Below are 23675 nucleotides of genomic sequence, written 5' to 3' on the forward strand. Positions count from 1 at the left end.
CATGTGATGTGATCGAGAGCTTCGCAACAGCCGCTAAATGGACCTGGAGGTGAGATTATTTTGTCAATTTAAGATTAGACTTTCTAGTTTTGCTGTTGTTGTGTATGTTAGCTACAGCAGCAGGAGAGTTGTGAGCGTCGCTGTCTGGAGCTGCTGTGCTGGCTCTGGGAAACCGCCTCGTCCTCTCTGGCTGTTAGCTTCGCAGCAGCTACTGTAGCGACAGTTTGCTAACCCACAACCTAGCTAATCAGAATCAGAAATACTTTATTGATCCCCGAGGGGAAACTCTTTACGTGGGTTACATAACTTGCTGTGTCGTTGTTCGCTCTGTATCGTGGGATTTGTCGCGGTATTGGATTTCTGCAGAATCGTATTCCCCACCTTTAAGATAAGATAATATAAGATAAGCCTTTATTGATCCTCAGAGGGGGAATTCAGGTGTTGCAGCAGCACAAGAACAGAAATATGTTCAGATAAATAGAGAAAAATAAGAATAGAAATAAAAATAGAAACTATGCAAGAGCAATTAAACTCAAAATTACAAGGTGCCCATGACCAGAGCTAACACTGCAATACTGTCTCAAGCAAAGTGACAGTCGTGTGGTTAGTAGCAGCAAAGTACATGTAAAGTAATATGATACCATCAACTATAACAGCAAACACCGGAATATATATCACAATATATCATATGATGTAGTAGAAGTATTGTTACTGCTGTCGATCCTCTTCTTACTGACCAGGTAAGACAACAAATAAGTCAAACATGTTGTGTACGGTATGAGTGCAGAATCCTTAGTTACCTGCTTCAGATGCATATTTTATCCTGCATCCTGCACTGTATGTTGATTTTTCTCCCCCCCACCAGCGAAAGACACTTTCCTCTGGCTTCATGGTACTTGGCCAATAAAGTGATTGTTGCTACGGAGACACCGATGCATAGTATCAGGTGGCTTTTCATCCTTTTCACTTGCGTCTTAAGACGGGGGCGACTAATCCGTCTCCAGTGTTTGTTGCGTCAGTCGGGATGTGTTGAACAGCAGCGCTCTGCACCCAGGAGGCTGGAGATCAAAGCAGTGTTACAGCATCTGGATTCTTCCGGTAAGTAGGACACGTCTTCACTCCCGGACAACACCCATAACACAGAAGATACACCTGAACTACATACGCTTTATGTGCACACATAATACCACAGTGAATGATGAAATAAAACACATAAAATACACAAATACAATAAAATAAACAGCCAGTTCAGGTAAGATCAGGATCTGCTTTCAGATAAAAATGTGTAAACGAAGACGCTGACTCAGACAGCCTAATGTCTTCAGGCAGGTTGTTCCAGAGCCTCGGGGCCCTGATGGCCAAAGCCCTGTCCCCCTTAGTTTCCATCCTGGACTCAGGAACAGACAGGAGACCCCTGCCCGAAGATCTCAGACTACGTGAAGGTTCATAAGGGATTACAAGGTCTAAAATATAGTCTGGGGCCATGAAGAGCCTTAAAAGTAAATAACAGGGACCAACAGGGAGCCGATGTAAAGAGGCTGAAACAGGTTTGATGTGGTCGCACCTCTCGGTCCTGGTTTACAGCCAAGCAGCTGAGTCCTGTACAGTCTGCAGGTGTGTCAGAGTGTTTTGATTAAGATAAGTGAACAGGCTTTACAGTAATCGAGGCGTGAGGAGATAAAAGCTCGCACAACAGTTTCTGCATCACTAAGATTTAAAATAGATCAGATTTTTGCAATATTTCTGAGGTGATAAAAACATGATTGGACAAGCTTAGTGATATGTTGCTCAAAACAACTTGTTATCAAACAGGACACCAAGATTTCTTGCAACAGGCTTGATATGTTGTGACAGGTTACCAGTAGATGGCGGTATTTGTTTAGTGATGTGTTGGGGCCCAATAACAAGGATAAAGGTGTGTTTAATGATGCTTAGAAATGTTTCATTTAGAATCTAGATTCAGATCTAAATCAAAATACTGTATAGATAATTATAGGCAATCAGGGGACAGGTGTGCGAGATCGTTGTGCAGTAATACATTCATTGGGCAGATGGGAGACAGAGTACGAAGCGTTGGATCTGTTAAAATGCCGGCTGTTCGTCATTCAGACAGAGCTGACTTTTACATTAACGTTCCTCACGGCTTCATACAGACGTGACGGCACCTTTAGCTGCGAGCTCTGCCTGTTTACAAATGTTATAATATAGGAAGCTGAGCGTTTTGTGTCCTTTCATAGACCGCCGTGAGCCCAAGGGACCTCGCCCCGCTTCTCACAGCGAATCCACTGATATCTGTCTCCTCATTTAATGTTGTTAGAGAGCGAATTCTGCTGCCTGTTTGATGATATCTGACAGTGCACAAGCATTAAGTGACAGGACGGTAAGTTGGGACTTGTATGCGACGAGGTTTACTGGATATTCATTACTTCTTCCATGCAGTTGGCATGAATGAACACTGGAAACACAGGGAGGCGCTGTCAGACTATCACTGTGGTTGCATTAACCTGAGAGGGGAAAATAGTTTCTGTAGACTGATCTGGCTCTTTCACTGTTTCATAGTTTATTAAACGGATTTTCGAGAGTTGAAGATTGAGATAAAAATCTATTATCGTGGTCTCAGAAGGCGCTACAGGACGTACTTTTTTATCTTTTTGATCTAGTAAGTTTGCCGTCGTGACTCTTACATAAAAGTAACCAGACGTGAGGCCGACACGTTAGATTTCCATCAGATTAACGTAAAGACGAGCTTCTCTGAAAGGGGCTTTGGGTTGTAGTGGATCGGTCATTCAAGTAAGTGCAGTAGCTCATAAGAAAATTGCAAAAAAAAGAGTCGTTTTAGGCTTTTTGGACACATTTTTGATGAGGATGCTTTGAATGTGTGACTGAGCTGACATTTTACTGTAGAAATATAAATAAAGCATTTCTGTACTGCAGTTCCACGTTATTATTGGGCTGACATACAACACCTGTTGTATGTCAGTCTGTCCGAGAAGAAGGATCCATCCCCTCTTCTGCTTTCTCTCTGATAAACGTTTTTCCTCATCAGAATGAAGGTTTTGCCGCTCTGAGGAGAGTGTGGCTTTCTGTAAACGCAGTAAAGCCCTCTGGGACAAACAGATTATTTTGGGCTTGAATAAACTTGACTTGACCGTACCAGACTGTGCAGGCCTAGTCAAAGTGGCTCTGCTCTGACTTGTTAGTTTTGAAGGCTGCAACCACAAGACGGTCTGCCACCTGTTTTGACGATGACGTTTAGTTGGGTTTGGCTGCGTGTGGAGGTCTGAATGAGTACTCTGCAGCAGGGCGGGACACGTGGAGGTCTGACTTCCAGTCTGGATACACTCATGACAAATATCTTTCACAATAAATCATGACTTGATATAAAGCAGCTTGTGTTATCTTAGTGTAAAGCCACTTTGTTACTGATGCTGTCGAACCGTCCCCGACCTAAACATTAGGTCGATATGCTACTAAATGGTTTCGCCAAATATGTTTTGGAAGAAATGTAGTTTTCTGCCTAGACTGAGAAAGTTTCTTACAGTTGTGTGAAGTGTTGCGTTCTTATAAATAAACGTTCTCGCATTGCACGGCAGTCACACACAGGAGGTTGTGGCGGATGGTGTTCATCCAAAGCTCGGGACTTTGACACCAGAGACCGAGTCCTGTGTGTGTTTCCGATGGTTTCATACTTGACGCAGGTCGAGTCCTGCCATAGATATGCATGCCGTAGGTTTTGATTTATGGTTCAGTCCTCTGACTTTGGTGATCCCCTGACTTTTCCTCTAGCGCCACCAGCGGGTTGACATTAGTGGTCTTTAGTGAAATATCTCAACGACTGTTGGATGGACTGTGATGAAAGTTTGTTCAGACACTCGTGTTCCCCCTCAGGATGAATCATAATGACTTTGGTGACCGCTGTGCCAGAGTGCAGCCTCGTGGCTGTAGACTCTTACACTTGTTTCAGTATTTAACCAAAACCACGATACTTCCTGAACCTTAACCAAGTGCTGCGAGTTGTCTAAACAGAACCATAAAAACATGAATTATGCTGTGAACGGATATTTAGGGAAACAAATAAAATACGTTGACAACGAATGTTGTGCGGATAATATCTGTGGATTCACATGTTTGGGGTTCGACCACTTCACTTCCTCTCTTTCATTATCAGGTGCGTGAAGTGTATTGTGATACGCGTGAACTATAAACTTGTTTTGATATGAAGAGACGTAGAGCAGAACTGAATGGCGAGAAAGACCAAACGTGACGCAGAGGACCGCGCTGGTGGCGTTTGTTCGGGCCAGTTCGCTGCCAAGGTTTGATATAAGGTGTGTCATCACAGGTTAGTAGAATTCATCCTCTCTCTGAACTACAAATGTCAACCTCGTGGTGGCGCTAGAGGAAAATATTCATCATCTGGGGCACCAAAGTTCACGGAAAAACTATCCACTAGATACTTCAGTCGGGGCCAAGTAATGGACAGACTGAGCGAGCGCTCGCGAGGCTGAAAGGACTCGATCCTGAGGCTGAAAGCGTGCAAAGTCTTTTTGTTCTTGCCAAAAATAAAAGCAGAAGTTATGTTCGCGGCGATGGATTTCCTCAATCAATAAACAGATTTTCTCATTACAGTGAAATGAATGGAAAGCAGCAGCTCTCTCTCTCTCTCTTTCAATGCCATTTGAAACTTGTCAACTTTATTGGCATGACAGTGAGAGACAGGCATAAACAGGGGTGGTGCACTCTGTATATTCCCCACTCTGCTGCTCTGAATACATGCAGGTTCAGTTCAGCACGGATGTGTGCACAATAATGTGCATCCACTGGAATAAATATCATCTTTTTTGGCCAAAATCATAGAGATTCTGAGCTGAATTGCCTTTTTTTTTTTTTTGCAATTAGTAAGCAATTTTCTTTTGATTATCATTTGAATGTATGCATGGTTTATTTGTTATACAGCTCTTTGTTCCTGATAGCACTTGAATGCTCAGTGATCACAGTGTTAAAGAAAAAGAGTTAACAGCCAAGCGAACATCGTGGCTCAGTTTCTGCAGAGCACACTGCAGTTTATCTAGTTTAGCAAGGTCACCAGAAGCTTGGGGAGGTTAGAGAGACGGATCTCTTCCACCTCCTTCAGTTTTTAATTCTTCAGGTGTCTCTTTTTGCTTTGTGTTTCCTTTTTATGTCTTAAGGAAAGATCTCTGAATGGCCTTATAGAGGAGAGGCGTCACACACTGTACACACAGCTTCATCCAGCCTCTAACTTTAGTTAGTGGAGTTTGTGGTCGATGAAACCAGACAAGAAAAGGCCTGCCTTCCTCCTCCTCCTCCTCCTACTCCTCCTCCGCCCCCCCTGAAGGCGCCTCATTATCTCTCTCTCTGTCTGCCCGGTATGTAGTTTCAGCGGGGACTCGCTGAGGGAGGCAGCGAAGGAAGAGAGAGAGATCTCGGCCGGTCATGTAAGAAGCAGCAGCACCGTCTTCGGTTTCCTCTCCAGTGTTTTTACGCGCGGACAGATGGGAGCGGTGCGCCCGGAGCGGTGCGCTCTGCCGCGGCTCTGCCTCCACCTCTGCCTCCTGCTCCTGCAGGGCTCCTCTGTGTCCACCTCAGCGTCCTGGGACCTGGTTCTCCTCCACACCAACGACGTACACGCCCGGGTGGAGCAGACCAGCAAGCACTCCGGGAAATGCGGCAGCAGCGGCGGGTGTTTCGCCGGGGTGGCCCGGAGAGCCACGATGATCAAGAAGATCCGCAGCAGCGAGAGCAACGTGCTGCTGCTGGACGCCGGAGACCAGTTCCAGGGGACCGTCTGGTTCAATTACTACAAGGGAGCCGAGGCTGCACATTTCATGAACAAGCTGCGTTATGATGCCATGGTGAGAAACTCAGAGACGCGTAATAACCGCAGTCTGCAATCACAATGGAAAAGTAGTTCGTCAGGAATTTGGTCTAAAATGTGATTGTGAGTTTAAAGTGATGTGCATTATTTATATATATATATATATATATATATATATATATATGAGGTAGGCTACTTTATTAGTCCCAATTGGAAGTTGCATTTTTAATTTTAACATCATCAAAATGATATGCTGAGTTTATAATTAACGTTATTATACTGAAATGTTTTTTATTTCCAGTTTTGGAGGAAGTATTCAGATCCCTTTCTGTAAAAGGATCAATACAGAAGAGCAACTGAAAGTAAAAGCTGTCAGTGTTAAATCACTGATGCATAAAGGTGCAAGAAGCATTTTGTGGTTGAGCTCACTTTGTTCTATTAAAATTTTATAAACGAATGTTTTGTGTGTAAAATCTCAATTTGCAAAGTAACTGTAGCTGTCAGATAGCTGTAGCTGAATAAAAGTACAAAGTAGCAGAAAATGGAAATACCGTACTATTTTAACTGTGCATACTTTATTTCTACTGTTTATTGACTTGGTTAGTTTATTTGTTGTCCCACAATTTTGGTACAATTCTTGTGAAAGCGAGCAGAAATAACTTGTAGAAGGATACACGACAAACCTTTTTAATTCCTTCCAGCGGGTCACAAGAGATTTAAAACCTCAGGAAGTAGAGTAACAGTAAACTCCCTTTCCTGCAGCCGCCTCAGACTCGGTTGGAAGGCTGAAGTTGATTCATTGGTTTAGGTCTAAAGGCCTCAGTTGGGTTTAATTAGCTTGAGAGCAGCAGCTCAGAGACGTTTTAATGGATCAGCTCTCTGCAGCAGAATTAGAGATATTAGTTGGGACTCTTTTTAAATCCTGCATGTGTGAAACGAGACTCCTGTACGGTGGCCAAGAGAGTTCAACGCGCTGCAAATTAAGAAAAGCAACACGAGGAAAACCTCTTCACCACTTTGACAGCATCTAGTCAAGTCAAATTTATTTATAAAGCACATTGACAAAGTGCTGCAGCCCAGAGACCAGCGCAGGGAACCCAGACGCACAGATGTCTTCAGACCTGCGTGCTGGGGAACGGCTACCGACTGAAGAGCAGTTTACCTGCGGACAGATCACGAGCGAGGCTTTTCGCTGTTCTGCTGTTTTACTTCTGGTTAACTGTCAGCGGCAGAGCGAGAGTCACGTGACGAACCAGACTGTGGTGTCTGACTCTTCTGCTTCACTTTCCGTGGCCGAAGGATGTCGGATGTCGACGTCCGTCTTCTTCTGTCCGGAAACACTTTACATTCACATTGTTGCTCTGTAATGAGCCACAGCAGTTTTCTGAAAGAGGAGGTTAGTTTGCTTATTTCTAGTCATAAACACACCGAACTAAAGGAGGGAACGCAACAGAAGTGAACTAAACTGTGTTATTGTGACTTAAAGGACTAAAGCGATCAAGTCTGATTGATCAGCGAAGGGAAAATGTCTTGTCTCTTGCCCCTCAGCGAGGTCAAAGGTCAGCGTCAGGCAGGCTGAATGCAGCACACTGTTCCACTGTCGTATAATGTTCAGCTAAAATAAATAATTAACAGAGGAAAAGTGGTATTTTGAAATCTGAAAATGTGTAGCAACTTTGGGAGTTTAGCTGCATTACTTATGGTTCATTGAAAGTATTTTCATGTTTTGTAATATACACCAGTAGTTCTCAGCTTGGGTGTCGGGAACTTATATAGATAGATATAAATGTGCGGTGATTGGAGGCCTCTACAGGTCCCCTGCATGTCCCACTGTGCGAGATGGCTGCCAGTAAATCTGCGTCAGACTGCACGATATCAGTGCCAGATGTCAGATTGTGCGATGAAGTCCGCTGAATCGCGGCGCTGCGACGTAAACAGAAAAGAAGTATCTCTAAGTAGAGACGCATCACTAATTAGCATCATCCATCTGCGCCGCTCTTGTGTTTTGAAAATGCACCAAAAAACAAGCTTCGGCCACAGCGCGTCCGCTGTTTAAACTGCAGACCGAGAACAATAAGTTTTATCCTTAGTTTAAACAGGTAGTCTCACTGAGATCAGGACATTGTGAGCTGTAGTTACATACGCAGGACAAAAGAAATGAGAGATTTTAACACTTAACTCCAGTTCACTCCAGTCTCCAGCACAGAAAAACACGTGTTGTGGCTCGGCACGATTACAGCGGAGTAAACCAGGCCCGTGGAAAACCGGCACAGATCTGTCGTCTGTGTACATTCCTCACAGTGCCGCGTAAGTTTTGGACTGAGGACCAAAGGGGTTTGTCTGGGACATCCCACAGCGGTGCAGGAAACACTTCTTCTGCACAAAATGTTAAAGAGTAGAGTTTTACGCCTCTACGCTTCTTACAAATTCAAATAAAACAATCTGAGTTGGGAAAATCACTTCAGTTGAACCGGTCACGGCTCATAGACCTGCAGAACTTTATTAAACCCGTCATGAGGGCTCATCTGCAGACGTGGTTTTGTTTTTAAGGGTGCCATGGATATAAACTGTAGTCGTATAACTTAATACTCAGTCTGAACTAGTCTGTGGGTCTGTGTTATTTTACTGAACAAGGACTCTGAAATGACAGCATGTCTGCATCTGTGTGTGGTGACATTTGGCGAGCGAAGCTGTCTGTCTGACGTTTTGCAGGTCTATATTTGACTTTCCCTTGTGTTTTTTCAGGTTTTTGGAAATCATGAGTTTGACAACGGAGTGGAAGGACTCATGAAGCCGTTCATGGAGGAAATCAAGTGCCCTGTTCTCAGCGCTAACATCAAAACAGACGAAACCCTGGCCCGGACGTTTGGCAACTCTTATTTACCTTTTAAGATATTTACAGTTGGCAGTGAGAGGGTGGGCGTGGTGGGATACACGTCACAGGAAACTCCTGCTCTGTCCAGACCTGGTAAGTGGACGTTTTCGTCTGCGATTTCTCTCTTTTGCTTCACATCGTTTACATGCTCATCTGAAGGCCTCCACGCTGTAAACATGATGATGATGATGATGATAAACTCGCTCCCTCTCAACGTTATTTTCATGGCGTACATCGGTGTAATATACACTGCTTCCTCTCCAGCTGTCGGGTTTTTAAAAAGGTCCTCAAAATGAAAAGAAAGTAAAAGTACAAAAGTACTCATGATGCAGAATGGCCCATTTCAGAATAATATTATATTACTGGATTATAATTATTAACTAACTACTTTATTTTTTGCAATAACAGTGTAGGAGACAGAACATGGGTGCACTGTGTGTTTGCTGCATGTGTGTGGGTTGGTCTGGTGCTGAGGGGGCGGAGCTCACGGGAGCAGGTGCGCGTGCACGTATGTCTGTAAAGGTGAGCACTTACCTGAGGCCAGGTTGTTGAGTCAGGGTCGGGTAGCCGTAAATTTTGTTGACCGCCTGATTTTCCTGTTTTTGTCCATCTACGTTACCTGTTTTATGCATCTGGTTTTCATGTCCATCCTCCGTCTGCCATGCTTTGATGGCTCATGTGCAATAAACAACATTTGTCAAAGAACATTTGTCAAGTACAGACTTCGTCACAAATGTTCGAACCCAGGACCCGCCTCTGACCCTCACTGCAGCTGCAAGGTTTGTCAAGGAAGCCGCTACTAACAGATTACATGAGGAAAAACAACCAATAAACCTAAAACCCGACTGACATGAACAACAGAACGACGCTGATTCTTGAGAAATGATTTATAGCCGATATGATATATTTGCCTCCACCAACGACATGCAAAGCAGACTGAACACAAAAAAATACAACAGCAGTGAACGGAGTTAATCATTCAGCAGATGAAGGCAGATAAAGTCACTGCTGGAACTGGCAGTGTGTGAAACCAGAACAAATGTTCAGAATATCAAGCATGTGACGGAAAATCGACGCCTGAGGAGAACAGACTCTTTCGGTATACAGTAACAGCCAAGGTCAGCACAGTCGTCGACGTTCTCCTCCTGCTTTGGTTGTCTGACACCTGTACAGCGCTGAAAACTGTCAGCCAGGCAACAATTTAGGACTTCTTATGCAGCCGTGTCAGTCATCTGGCAACAGAAACAGGATGATAGGAAAATGGTAACGCCTGTGTTGTGTTAGATGCTATTTGGTAACACACAGGAAGTTACAGCTGGCTTCTTAACAACCGCTGGAAACGATAAAAACATAACAACTCCAGGAGGACTTCCATCAGTCAGGTTTGAGAGCGGCCAATAGGGTGACAGCTGAGCTGAGTTACTAAAGATATTTTTACACAAATGGATAAAGGCTGAAAGGGAATTCATGAGAGAGTACCCATTTCATCTATTTACTGTTAAAAGAAAGTTTCTATAAAAGAAATCCTGATCCCTCCAAAGTGCATCTTTGTTTTGCAGAATATGATTTTCTATAAGCAAAGATGCACGTCAGTTCTTCCTTCTTGGATATATTTATCAAATTCAAATCAGCGTTATTTAAAAACCCAGCTATTCAGTATGTATTTATATTATATATACACACATATACATACATATACTACATATATATATTAATAGGGATGTTCAGATCAAGTTTTTTTTCCCCTGATCCGAGTCCTTTAATATTAGGTATCAACCGATACCGAGTCCGATCCGATACTTATATTTACCTAACCGAGTTTAGCTGCACTTCTGTCGTGAATATCACCACAATAACCGCTTCTAAACCAAAGCAAGAGGCTGCAGCCTGAATGTGTCGTTGCTTTGCTAATAAGAGAGAAGAGATAACAGGTTCGTCACCGTCTGAGTTTTTAGCGAATCCATGTATTTTCCCAACCCGGGTGTCAGATCGGCTTTATTTTAGCCAATACCGATCCAATAAAACGCCCGGATTGGTCCGATACCGATCCTTAGGATGAGCTCAGGACATCTCTAATAGACTTGGTTGTTTATTTTGTACAAAAATGATGCATGTATTAAGGTTTCCAGAACATTAAATATAATTTTATTTTTAATTTGATACTGTGGAAAAAGAACTGAAACTTCTACAAAGTTGGTTTGATTTGAACGAACTCATCATCCATCTTTGCTAATCGGGTAACACATTTACAAAAATCACCGTGTGATACAGGATTTTAAAACCGAAAGATTTATAATTTTTAGGAGGGATAATGGAGGATAAATTATGCTGGAAACCACGTGTAAATTATGTCAAAGCAAAAATGTCACAATACTGTATAAAAGTCAGGCTTCGTTACATACTGTGTGTTGAAGTATGGTGGAAATACATATAAAACAAATACAATTTTTGTACATTAAAAGAGAGCCATAAGAATTACAAACAAAACTACTTCAGAAAACCAACTAACCCACTGTTTACCAAACGAAAGGCTCCAAAATTGGTAGATTTGGTACAAAACGAGACCTGCTAGATTTTTTAAATGGTGTAAATTATGGATAAAGTCAAATTGTACAAACTGCTACCTGAAAGTATTGAAATGTTTAAAATTAAAGAAAATCAATATGACTCGAGAGGAATTAGCATGTTTAAAAACAAAGCCTGACCCTTTGTTTACTGAGGATTTTAATGAAAATAAAATAATTTTATGAACAAATGTAAAAATGTATTGGGATAATTACCCTTTTTTTGTTTGTTTTGTGTAAGTTTTTACAGACAGAAATAAATGTCAATTTTGATGTTTGTGCCAGGTTAACCAGATGTGGTTTTGTGTTTCTCACCTGTCCACGTTGCTCCTCAGGACCGCACCTGCGGTTCGAGGACGAGGTGAACGCTCTGCAGCTGCAGGTGAACAAACTGCAGACGCTGGGAGTCAATAAGATCATCGCTCTGGGTCACTCGGGCTTCACTGTGGATCAGAAGATCGCCAAGAAGGTCCGCGGAGTCGACGTGGTCATCGGTGGACACAGCAACACTTTCCTCTTCACAGGTAGGGAGGTGAATACAGCTGTCGTGTCTTTATTTATGGCTCCGATGTGTGTTTCTGGAGTCTTATTGTGGTGACTTGTTACTGACGCTTCCCTTGACGTCACCCTTATCTTTAAACCACTGATTGTGTCCTTCAAGTCTCATTTATGAGTGAGATGGCGCTGTATATCTTCTTACTTTTCTCTTTTTAGTCTCTGACAGCCAACAAGCTTGTGAGCTGACTACGAAAGAGTTTCCCGTCGGGGATCAATAAAGTATTTCTGATTCTGATAACTGACAGCAAGCTAGCTTACTTGCAGAGCTTTCTCTCTTCAGTAACTCTATACTGAATGACACATAGGGAACAAAATGCTGGCACAGTACAGAGAAAATAGAAAAAGCTCTGAGCGCCGTTGTGACTGATTTCTGTTTCAGTAAGGCGTTGAGAACTTCTGTCATCCATCCAACTTTTTAGTTTTTTAATGAGCATTTCAGCCTGGTGGGGCTGTAGACTTTCTGTTTTGTTAGTTAGCTTATAACTTGCTTGACGTCATGTTGATGTGTTTTTCAGTGACCCTGCACTGTTTCGCTCTCCTGCAGCGTCTTAACACTGTCTGTCTCTGTGAGCTGTGTTGTTGTTTCTGGACAGGAGGAAACTTTGAGTCTTCATACTCGTGGTTAGCTCCAGAGTAAACATGCTGTTGACACGAGTGTGGCCTCCATAAATAACTCTGAAGTGTTTTTATATAAACGGCAGTGAACAGTCACTGGGTGGGCAGAGGACGTCAGTTGTTGCTTTGGACCTCAGCTGACAGAAACTTGAGGAAAATAAATGTTTTTCAGGAAGTTTGTGGCCCCACTGAGTGTATCAGGCTGCACTTAGTCATTGTTTGGACTTTTGGGAGGAAGTGTGTTCTTGACACTATTATACATTACAATTTACATTTCTGTTATAAGGAGCCTCTTTTTTTATGATTTGTAAGCAGATTTATGGACATTTATTCTAAGAAAACGATATCCTCAAAGTGTAAGTCGCTCTGAATATAACAATGTGTGTATGGTGTGTTGACTGAGCTATGACTCAGAGACGGAGCGGCCAAACTATAATAACATCCAGTTGTTTTCAGAAGATCTGCAACAACAGATTCAAAACGTGTGTGATGAAGAATGTAGCTGTTCTTTATGCCTGTTATTGTGCTATATGTGAATGTTAGACGGTGTCGTCCCTCATTCGTCCAGGAGTGTTCCATCGTAGAAAAGGTTTCAGTCGTAGTCATCTGGACGCTGTTTTCAGAATCAAGACGTTTCGGCTCCCATCCGGAAGTCATTCTCAATTGTGAAAATGGTCTGAGAACTCAGAAATTTAAGCTACTCTGTGTTGCTTAAGCCCCGCCCTCAGGAAGGACTCTACCTGAGCGTCTGCTGATTACCCTGCCTAGTTTCACCTGAAACTGACCTAATTGTTTCCATGATGGCCCAGTAATCAGTAATCAGGCCTATTGTTTTCTGGCTGCACCTCCCTCATCACTATTAAGTACCTGATTAGCATGTGATTTGCTTGACCACGGTGTTAATACACTGTGGTAGACGGTTGGCAAATTGAATCTCAGACCACCATTTCTGTTCAAAGAGGGGTTTTCTTTTTTCACAAAAATGGCTTCTTTGACTCCTCTTTCAAACCAACTCTTCTCTCTACTTAGAATCTCCACCTCGCTGTCTTCAAATGTGCGGTTTGTAGCTTTTAGATGCAAATGCACGGCGCTCTGCAATCCCGAGTTAGCGTGTCGTCTGTGCTGATAAAGTCTTTTGTGAAGTGGCTGTTTAGTCTCACCTACAGTGTATTAACACCGTGGTCAAGCCAATCATATGCTAATCAGGTACTTAACAGTGATGAGGGAGGTGCAGCCAGAAAACAATAGGCCTGATTACTGATTACTGGGCCATCATGGAAACAATTAGGTCAGTTTCAGGTGAAACTAGGCAGGGTAAACAGCAGACACTCAGGTAGACTCCTCCCTGAGGGCGGGGCTTAATCAACACAGATTAGCTTAAATGTCTGAGTTCTCAGACCATTTTCACAATTGAGAATGACTTCCGGATGGGAGCCGAAATGTCTTGATTCTGAAAACAGAGTCCAGATGACTGCGACTGAAACCTTTTCTACGAAATGTGAATGTTGTAATGTTAACTACTCTGTGCCATGTTGGCCAGTGATTACTTGCTGGTTAAAAAAAGATTAAAAGTAAAATTTGAATGCAGTGCAAAATGAGAATTAACCACGTTGGTTTAATCCAGTGTGGATTCTTGGATATGGCTGAGGATTTGGCAGTTTAACGTTAAGCTTTGACATCCCTGAACTGTTTTCTTTCTACCGATAGTTCCTACATGAAACTGCGGTGACTTTCAGAAGCAGAAATACTTTATTGATCCCCGAGGGGAAACTCTTTTGTTACAGCTGCTCACTGTCACGTCAGTGCACACAGGAAGAGAAGCACTGAGCAAATCAAAATATAATACACTGTAATACAAGCAAGATAAATTAAGTACCAAGTGGATATAATGTATAAAATTAAAATAAGTGTAAAGTGGATTTAGAGGTTGATAAGTATGTACGGTATAATAATACAATGTAATAATATAAGTAATAGTGCATGAACTGTCAAGTTAAGTGTAGCTTATTAAGATTATAATGAGACAGAGGATATTGCACAGCAGTAATAGAAGAATGAATAAATATCAATAAATAGGGAATTTTAAACTGAAAACAGAGCATATTGCACAGGGGTGGCCAGCATCCTCCTCTCTGACACCACCAACAGAGAGTCCAGCTCCACCCCCACAATGCCACCGGCCTTACGGATCAGTTTGTTGAGCCTGTTGGCGTCCGCTACCCTCAGCCTGCTGCCCCAGCATGCAACAGCATACAGGACAGCACCGGCCACCACAGACTCATAAAACATCCTCAGCATTGTCCGGCAGATGTTGAAGGACCTCAGCCTCCTCAGGAAACAGAGGCGCCTCTGGCCCTTCCTGTAAACAGCCTGAGTAGTCCAGTTTATTGTCCATGTGTACTCCCAGGTACTTGTAATCCTCTACCATGTCCACACTGACCCCCTGGATGGAAACCGGGGTCGCTGGTGCCTTGGCCCTTTGTAGATATACAACCAGCTCCTTAGACTTTGTGGCATTGAGCTGCAGATGGTTCTGCTCGCACCATGAGACAAAGTTCCCCACCACAGCCCTGTACTCAGACTCATCACCACCGCTGATACATCCCACCACAGCAGAGTCCTCAGAAAGCTTCTGAAGGTGGCAGGACTCTGTGTGGTTTACAGTTACCGTTAAAAGCTGCTGTTTTTAGATTCTAAATCTCCTAATCTTTCTTTATTTTTCAGGACCACCTCCTTCCTCTGAGTTCCCGGCCGGTCCTTATCCGTTTATGGTGGAATCAGACGACGGGCGGCAGGTTCCAGTCGTGCAGGCCTACGCCTTTGGAAAATATTTGGGTTATCTGAAGGTGACATTTGATGATGCTGGGAATGTAGTGCAGTCCACAGGAAACCCCATACTGCTGGACAGCAGCGTCCAAGAGGGTAAAGAGACCAAAACACAATCTGCATCTGTTGTTTTTTTGTCTCGGTCTTATCCGTTTTAGCTTTTTGACTTTCTGTTGTTTTCCCTCTCTTAATGTGGGAGGGAGAAATGCTTTTCTGAAGCCTCTTTCAGACATGAAATACAGAACATTGCGGGCTTCATCCATCCCTCCAATTAATGTTTATTTTTTTTTTTTTTGTCATTCAGTGTGGGAGTAAATGAGCGGTGTCACTGCCGCGGAACAACGACGAGTGAAACAGTATTGATCTGAAAGAAGAAGACTGCTTTCTGTTCCCTCACAGACTGCATGTCAAGTCAATTTTATTGATATAGCCCAATATCATAAATCAGTAATTTGCCTCGGGGGGCTTCACAATCTGCACAGCATATGACGCCCTCTATCCTCAGACCCTCGATAAGGGAAAACTCCCCAAAAAACTGATGGATCAAAACTTTTTTCTAATTTTCTCAACAATTTACTCCAGAATTTTGCGACTTATTTTTTATAATGTCAGACGGCGCACAAGCAAGAATGAGAAGAAGTTAAATTGGGACTCTCGTTTAATTCCTCTTTGAAAATTGGAAGTACAGAGCGGCAGCGCTGCTCTGATGATTATTGCGGTTGTTCATGTTTTTACCCCTTTTGCCCCACACCTTCTTCTACAGACTGATCCAACAAGAGAAAATCACCTCATTCACAGTGTTTCCCGGGTTATTAAACTGATTTTTTTTATGTTCTTTGTGCATAAGAGACAATGATTCAGTGATAATCTGCCTTTGTGTAATAACCTTGAGCCGTGCTGAAAGTGAAACACCTGCTCAGATAATGTAACAAGGTCTGAAAGAGGTTTAAGTCTCTCGCACTGCGACAACGAGGGTGAGAATGTTTCATATTTGCTTTTTCTCATTCGGATCTTCTCAGGTTTCTATTTAAGGGAACATGCAGGAGTTCACTGTCTCTGCTATGTTCAGCGTCACACATATACACATATATGCCGCTTTGTTTGAACCCCCTCTGGATTTAATGTTTTTTAAATATTGATCATTTTCATGTGAAAACGAGGCTTCACCAGTTACTTTTTACAGAATTTCAGAGCATTTAAACGTGACATTAAAACCCAGGAGTATTAGTATGCACACTGATTCCAACTGACTTACAGTAAAGGATCATTTTATCAGTAATAATATCGTAATCACATCTGGGACCACGGTGACGTCACACCAACAGTTATCCAGATTATCTATGATTACAAAAGTCAATTTGAGTCACAGTTTAACTTTTCTCTTCCAAATGAGTTATTTAACGGATATTACAACAGAGAGGTTGCGCTCAGCGGTGGAAGAAGTATTCAGATCCTTTTCTTCAGTAAAAGTACTGATACCACACTGTGAAAATACTCATCTACAAGTAAAAGTCCTGCATTCAAAACCTTATTGAAGTAAAAGTGAGTATTATCAGCTAAATGTAGTTAAAGTGTGACAGTAAGAGTCGTCCCTGTGCAGTAAAACGCTCCTGTCAGTGTTTCTGGATTCATATTCCTGCTGCATTCATGTGTGTGTTGTATTTTACTGCTGCAGATGTTTCAGGTCGAGCTCATTTTAACTGCTTTATATACTGTTGGGTAGTTTAACCTGCAGCAATGCATCATGGTCTGTAAGAAAAGTCAACCATTCCTGAGCTCAGAGAAACAGCCTGTTTTCAGCTCTGCGACGATGCGTTCTCCAGCTGATCCGAGGGGGGGTTAAAGAGTTTATTCAGCTTCAGGAGGAGGAGGAGAGTTTCCTCAGCACATGAAGGAAACTCTTCATCCTTCAGCTCGTCACAAACATCTGGAGATACAGGTTTTTCACTGGACAGGAAGGGGATGAAGAACTGTGATCTGAAAAGTAACTGAAGCCGTCTGACAAATGCAGCAGAGTAGAAGTAAAAAGGAAATACTCAAGTAAAGTATTTGAGTAAATGTACTTAGTACATTCCACCACTGGTTGCACAATATGTAACACAGACTTATAATGATAGATAAAATATGAAGACAATTATCAAGTATTATTAAAACAAATGATCAAATGGATGATAAAAATGATAACAGCAGTCATTATACCATATCAGGAACATGAAAACCTCCAAATCAGAGAGTGGTTTTAAAAGGCGGTGGGAGTGGCGGCGGAGGCGGGCAGGAAGTGTGAACGTAAACACACGGAGTTTTTATCTCAACTACTGAAACTGAATGTCCTGTCCAGATCCAGAAGTTCTCGCCGATGTGGAGGAATGGAAAAAGAATCTGGCCAACTACTCGGCTCAGGTGGTGGGAAAGACTCTGGTCTTCCTCAACGGGACCGCCGAAGAGTGTCGATTTCGGGAATGCAACCTGGGAAACCTCATCTGTGATGCTATGGTAAGTCGAACTCCCGAATGCTTCATCATTAAAGGAATATTAATATGCAAATGACCGCCTGGAAAGGTGGAACTCTTCTGGTGGGTAAACTACAGGGTTTTATAATAGTAGAGATTTGATTTAAATTCAAAAGGTAAACTACGATGGCATCCATCGAAGCGATCTCACAAGCAGTCTGTATACGCACTGTATATATTTATGCAAGATATTTAATATTGTACATGTCCCCTTACAAATAAAACCCACGTGTGACTGAGGGAATCTGCTTCTTGTCTCCATTATTCAGATCGACAACAACATCAGATTCTCAGACGATGCCCAGTGGAACCACGTCAGCGCCTGCATGTTAAACGGAGGAGGCGTCCGCGCGTCCGTTGACGAGCGCACCAGGAACGGTTGGTCACTGATTTCCATGGAAGTAAAATAAAACCAGAGCCAGAACATGGCGAGATAAAGCTCTGATAAATGACTGGAGGAAGCGAATGACTCACTCTGAGGGGAAAGTAGGACAAAGTGAAACCACACACAACTCTTTTGAGGATCATTGAGTGTTTTGTGTAAAACAATCAGTGTTTTGTCAGAAGAACTTTCTAAAACGGCGTTGATGTGTCGTCTGTAGGTTCGATCACCATGGAGGACCTGATCTCCGTCTTACCTTTCGGAGGAACCTTCGACCTGGTGCAGCTGAAGGGCTCCACGCTGAGGAAAGCTTTCGAACACTCAGTGAGACGATACGGCCAGAGCAGCGGAGAATTCCTTCAAGTGTCCGGTATCTTTATTTTTACATCATGTCCATCTGTACATATATATATATATATATATATATATATATATATATATATATATATAGTCTTTAGGATATTAGGACACTTAAATCTATTGGGAGCAGAAGACTAAACGTTCTGCAGATTGCGGACACACTTTCTGTATTAATAACATTTCTTCACCATGAAAGGATGACGTGAAAACAGTGTTACCTGTTGCTTAGCACGATCTTTGATGTCAGCAGTCTGTGCGTCTCTTCGTGTCTTGATTTGAATCACAAAGTAACGTACGGAGTGCTGAGGTCACATGACTGCTGTTAGTTTTGACAGTCTTGGTTAATTTGCCATTAAAACATCTGGATCGTCAAAGAGAGGCGGATGTACAGGAGCTCTGCGATGTAAGAAGATCCGCCTACCAGCAGCCGTACAGCTCACTGGTTAAAAAATATTCCAGCACATAACCCCCTGTAAAACCGCTTTGGTACAGATTAAACGAACAAGATGTAACATGTCAGTGAGCTTTAGAGGTGCTGAGAGGTGGATTTTGTTCAATGTGGACAGAGCCAGTCTAGCTGCTTCAGGACGAGTCTGAGCAGACATTCGACGCCAGCTCTCAGTAATTTATAGTTTTTGAAAATGACATATTTGAGTTTTGATCCTCAGCCACGTATCGCATTGATGGGTCGGACTGATGATGTTTCCGTGTCCTCCGGCAGGATTTCATGCAGAGTTTGACCTCGCCAAACCCCCGGGGCAGCGCGTGAAGAGCCTCAGAATCCTCTGCACAAAATGCCAAGTTCCTCACTACGAACCCGTTGAGGACGACACGGTTTATAAAGTGGCGCTGCCGTCCTACATGGTGACGGGCGGAGACGGATTCTCCATGATCAGGAACGAGACGCTCAAGCACGACAGCGGTGCGATGTTTGTACCGTTTATTTTAACCTGCTCGCCGTAGTAGAGACGTGACTTTTTATTTTACTTTTTATTTCCTTCCAGGTGATTTGGACATCTCAGTCGTGTCCAGCTACATCACGCAAAGAAAGATTGTTTATCCATCTGTTGAAGAACGCATCAAGATCTACAACGCAGCTTCTGGACTGCGGGGGCAAACAGCTCCACTGGTTTTACTGGTTTCACTGGGGCTGCTCTGGACTCTGTGTGGCAGCATGTAAGGCTGACTTCACCCAGAAACACAAGAGGACAGAAAAAGGTTTTTAACCAAACTGCATGTGAACGTGAAGTATTAGCAGCTCTAATGGATGTAATCCTGCAGGACTGAAAATCTCACTTCGCAGAAATATGATGTTACTTTACTTTTAATCCTATTTTACAAGTATTTTAAAACACAAGGTAAGCTCTGGTGCGACTTATTTTATAATGTCAGACAGCGCACCAGCACAAGAATGAGTTTCCCAACCAGATTGTTTGGGAGTGTCTTGAAACTCCATGTGGACCAAGTTTGGACAAAACAGCAAAAACAACACCCAAGGCAACTTAAACGCTGCAGTTCCCATAACGACGACGACGAGGTGGCCTCAGGAACTGTATTGAGTTGAGGGAAATTTCTATCGAGAATCATGAAATAAAAACACTTTACACAAGAAGTTATGGTCTAATATTACATTCTTAAAAAATTGTACTACTTAGTTTCTGCGGTGGCAATTTGAAAACATTCCCATCAGCCTCAGCTGATCTTCGTGTTTAGTAGTAATTATCAAGTGTTAGCATGCTAACACGCTAAACTAAGATGGTTAACGGAGTATAAACATTATACCTGCTAATGATCATTATAGCGTTGTCATTGTGGGCATGTTAGCATTTAGCTCAAAGCGCCACTGTATCTATATACAGCTTCACAGAGCTGCTAGCATGGCTGTAGACTCAGCTAGACCTAGCTTAGCATTTAATTGGATTGCATTATTTGCAAGTGTACTAACTGAACTCTGGCTCCATTTTACCTTAAAGTGCCACCGACGTTTCTTGGAAGCTTGGTAGGAAATGATTAGTAATGTTTGCTAAGTAATTCTCACGAGAGAGACAGAATTGACTCTCAGATGCTTTTCTGTGGTTGTATAAACATCATCCTCAGACACAAAAACTGACATCAACAAAAATACAAGCTGTATTTTAAATATGTGGAACAACAAACGTTGTAGCTTCTATCATAATGGTCAGAAGACAACATTTTAAAAAGCACAGGTGTCCACTCGACTTTCTAAACCCTTAACGACGACCTTTAACTGTAATCATAATGGAGATACTTTACTTTTCGCCCTGAAGTGAAGCAATTTGTCTTTCTGTAGCAGCAGGAGTTCAAGATGGATTTGTTCTCATAGTAGCGTGTCTACATACACAGAAAAAGCCTCACTAAAAAATATAAATATACAGAAATAGTTAAGACATTTTTGCTAAACGTTTGGACACATGCCATGGTTAACACAGAAGAAAACATCAGGTATCGTTTACGAAAAATAAACAAATTTGTACATAATTCATCGGTTTATTGTTACAATGTTACACTGCGCTGAGTCCATGTTATTGTAGTTTCTGTTAGATTTATTTTCAGTGATATAAAACTGTCAGTAGAGATATTTGCCATTCAATATTATGAACCAAATGCTGCTTAATGTTTGAGCAGACACAGATTTTAGTTCACATGAAGCTGCTGTTCAAACTTGAACCTTACCTTTAGCGGTACAAACAGTATAGGTTCAGGGTTTAGACAGTCGTACACCTTGACTCATAGACTTTGTTATTCTTCCTGGTTCTTGTTTTTTTATTTTTATCAAACCTTTGTTGCTTGTACAGATGAAATTTTTAGTACAAAGCACTTGAAAACTGAAAACCCCGGGTTTAAGTTACGAGCGGTCCGAACCCGAAATTGCGATGCGTAAAAGCGAAACATTTGTGTTCATCAGTTTTGCAAGGAACAATGCACAAATAGTCCGCTTCTTTGTGTTTCTCTTTCATTGCTTTTCGCGCATCTGTTAAACGGTGATGACGCTGAAAGACAGCATTTTCAGATGTCCGTGGGACAATTTGAGACCCTTGTGGAGATGCTAGGTCCTCACTAGTCCCAGTTTGTGCCTCTCATGTGTCAGCATTACATTCAAGTCACAGCGCTAAGCATCTGTTTTTGAAACGGCCTGACAAACAGGACTCTGGAAATACCTTCAAAACAGCAGTAAGTGTTAACAACCTTCTGGGTTTTCCATTAAAGTGACAACAAACAGTGTTTCCAAGTGGTGGTATTATTATTGTTGGCGCAAAGACCAACTGATTGCTTTCCGTTTTCCTCAGAGCCTAGCGACTACCAACAACACAGGACACACTGCATTTGTTTCCACATTTCCATGAGGAAACAAGACAGAAGGAAGAAGCATGTTCACTGAAGAGGTAAAGTGAAAGTTGACCTAATAACAGCCTGGCTACTGTCCAGAGCAAGAAACAATCGTAAAAATCCCAATTTGAACTAGAAACCCCGATCTCAGTGCCGATAAAGGCAGAGTGAAACACCCTGTAGTATTAATAAGTAGGCAGGTTTTGTTACTTATTGATCAGTTATTCCCGGTTGTTGGCTACCAATAGCTACTGGGGAAAACAAAAACACTCTCCTGTTGTGTAATGGGCTGACAGAACTGCATAGAGAAAACGAGGCTTTTAGCTGCTAAGTTGAAACGCAGATGTTGTCGTTATTTTATAGCCATTACATTGTGCAGTTAACATTTACTTCATAATGAGTTAAAGCAAAAAACTTTTATCGATGGGTGTATATTTTTAGGAAGCTTTGCTCTGTGACGTAATGGCAACACCTGAGGAGTCGGACCCAAAAGCAGCGACTAAGATCGTGTTTTTATTCGTTTACAGGAACACTAAATGTCACTAACGCTCATTTCTGGCAACACAACTGTCGCACAGAATTACGTCTTTGGTGTGCAAGAACAGAAACACTATCGTTTATTACAACGTGGGTTTTATCTTAATGGCTCGGACCATTGGTTCTATCAGTAATAGTTAATATCTGCGAGCACAACTACAGTAAGTACAGTAGATCAAGGTCGAAGCAGGGAGTGGGTCTGTAATGTTTGTTTCCAACATGGACCTGTTTTTAGGGATGCCACTGAAATTACTTTGAGTACTAGTTATGATAACACAGATGGCTACGACAATAAAACCCAAGTTGTAATAAACTCTAGTTTTCCTGTAATTTCATGCTTGATCTTGCATGTTAATTTGTACTTCAAATGAAAGTTAGTATTTGAGTGGTGAGGAATAATCGTCTTTCTGTATCTGACCCTGAACCTCTGAACTTTCTGTGGAGAGAGGAGAGGATTTCCCTGCAGGCATCAATCAAGAATCTCACTGAAGCTGAACCATAACATCCAGAGTTTTTTAACCGCAGCTCCTCTCCGAACAAGGCCTCCTCTGTGTGAGGGATCTCCCAAACAGCGCTCGCTGCACGTTAATGCTCGAGAACTCCTTATTAGTCAATTCACGGAGAACCAGCTGGAACCAGCCTGCACCAACATGAGCTGCCAAGTACTGGAAAACAACCACGAGGACTCAAGGTCAAAACTGTCTGCTTTCATTTAGTGCAGTTCTGAGAAGAGACGGGGACACAGTCAGTTTTTCATTTGTAGCTTTTTATTGTTTCATATTTAGTTGCTCAACGAAAAGAGCTTCCAGTTTAACCACAGTCTTGAGTTTAGAGCCTCGCCCACAGGAGTGTTGACAGTGATTTACTCATTCACTTTAAAAGTATCCGTTCACCCAAATTACATGTTTTCTCCCTTAACTCTGGTAGTATCTATCCAGGTTTTCAGATATCTCTGAGATTTCTGCACCATGTCTGCCCAGAAACAGTTTCCCTGTTACTCTGGATAATCCTAAGTTCAAAGATTCGTAGTCACATCACAACGGTAAGTGAACGCATCACAGTTCAAACGCACTCTTTGGAATTAGGAGTGCCATGTTTTTGTGAGTAACCATGGACCTTTTGTTCCGCTGCAGGTTTAAGAAAAATAGATCTGTGAAACAATGCTCGTCTCTAACGCTTTCTTCTTCTTCTTGTTTTACAGTTTCGAAGTCCCTAACACTACTGCAGCTTCAGAATTGACAGGTGAGATATTTCCATTAACAGGTGT

The 23675-nt window shown here is 42.3% G+C and overlaps 2 protein-coding genes across 6 annotated transcripts in view; both read left to right on the forward strand.

Moving 5' to 3' along the window:
* mei4 (meiosis-specific, MEI4 homolog (S. cerevisiae)) overlaps nucleotides 1-5383 on the forward strand; it is a 105629-nt gene extending 100246 nt beyond the window's left edge. The window contains exon 4 of the mRNA XM_044170148.1: nucleotides 5187-5383. Within this exon, the coding sequence (XP_044026083.1) occupies nucleotides 5187-5267 (81 nt within the window). The 3' untranslated portion in view covers nucleotides 5268-5383. The remainder of the gene's footprint in view (nucleotides 1-5186) is intronic.
* On the forward strand, nucleotides 1-20135 carry nt5e (5'-nucleotidase, ecto (CD73)). Of its 5 annotated transcripts, none has more exons than XM_044170142.1 (10): nucleotides 1-49; nucleotides 5393-5870; nucleotides 8579-8801; nucleotides 11608-11796; nucleotides 15170-15367; nucleotides 17610-17764; nucleotides 18051-18159; nucleotides 18384-18533; nucleotides 19245-19445; nucleotides 19528-20135. In XM_044170142.1, exons 2-10 carry the CDS (start codon nucleotides 5511-5513, stop codon nucleotides 19701-19703), a joined length of 1761 nt encoding a protein of 586 aa, XP_044026077.1. In that variant the 5' UTR covers nucleotides 1-49; nucleotides 5393-5510; the 3' UTR covers nucleotides 19704-20135. The 5 variants fall into 5 exon arrangements, with proteins under 5 accessions (XP_044026077.1, XP_044026072.1, XP_044026076.1 ...); XM_044170137.1 differs by lacking the exon at nucleotides 1-49 and adding an exon at nucleotides 1082-1098; XM_044170141.1 differs by lacking the exon at nucleotides 1-49 and adding an exon at nucleotides 2645-2659.
* Nucleotides 20136-23675: the final 3540 nt, after the last annotated feature.

The sequence above is a fragment of the Siniperca chuatsi genome, linkage group LG16 (genome assembly GCF_020085105.1).
Source record: "Siniperca chuatsi isolate FFG_IHB_CAS linkage group LG16, ASM2008510v1, whole genome shotgun sequence".
NCBI lineage: Eukaryota > Metazoa > Chordata > Actinopteri > Centrarchiformes > Sinipercidae > Siniperca > Siniperca chuatsi.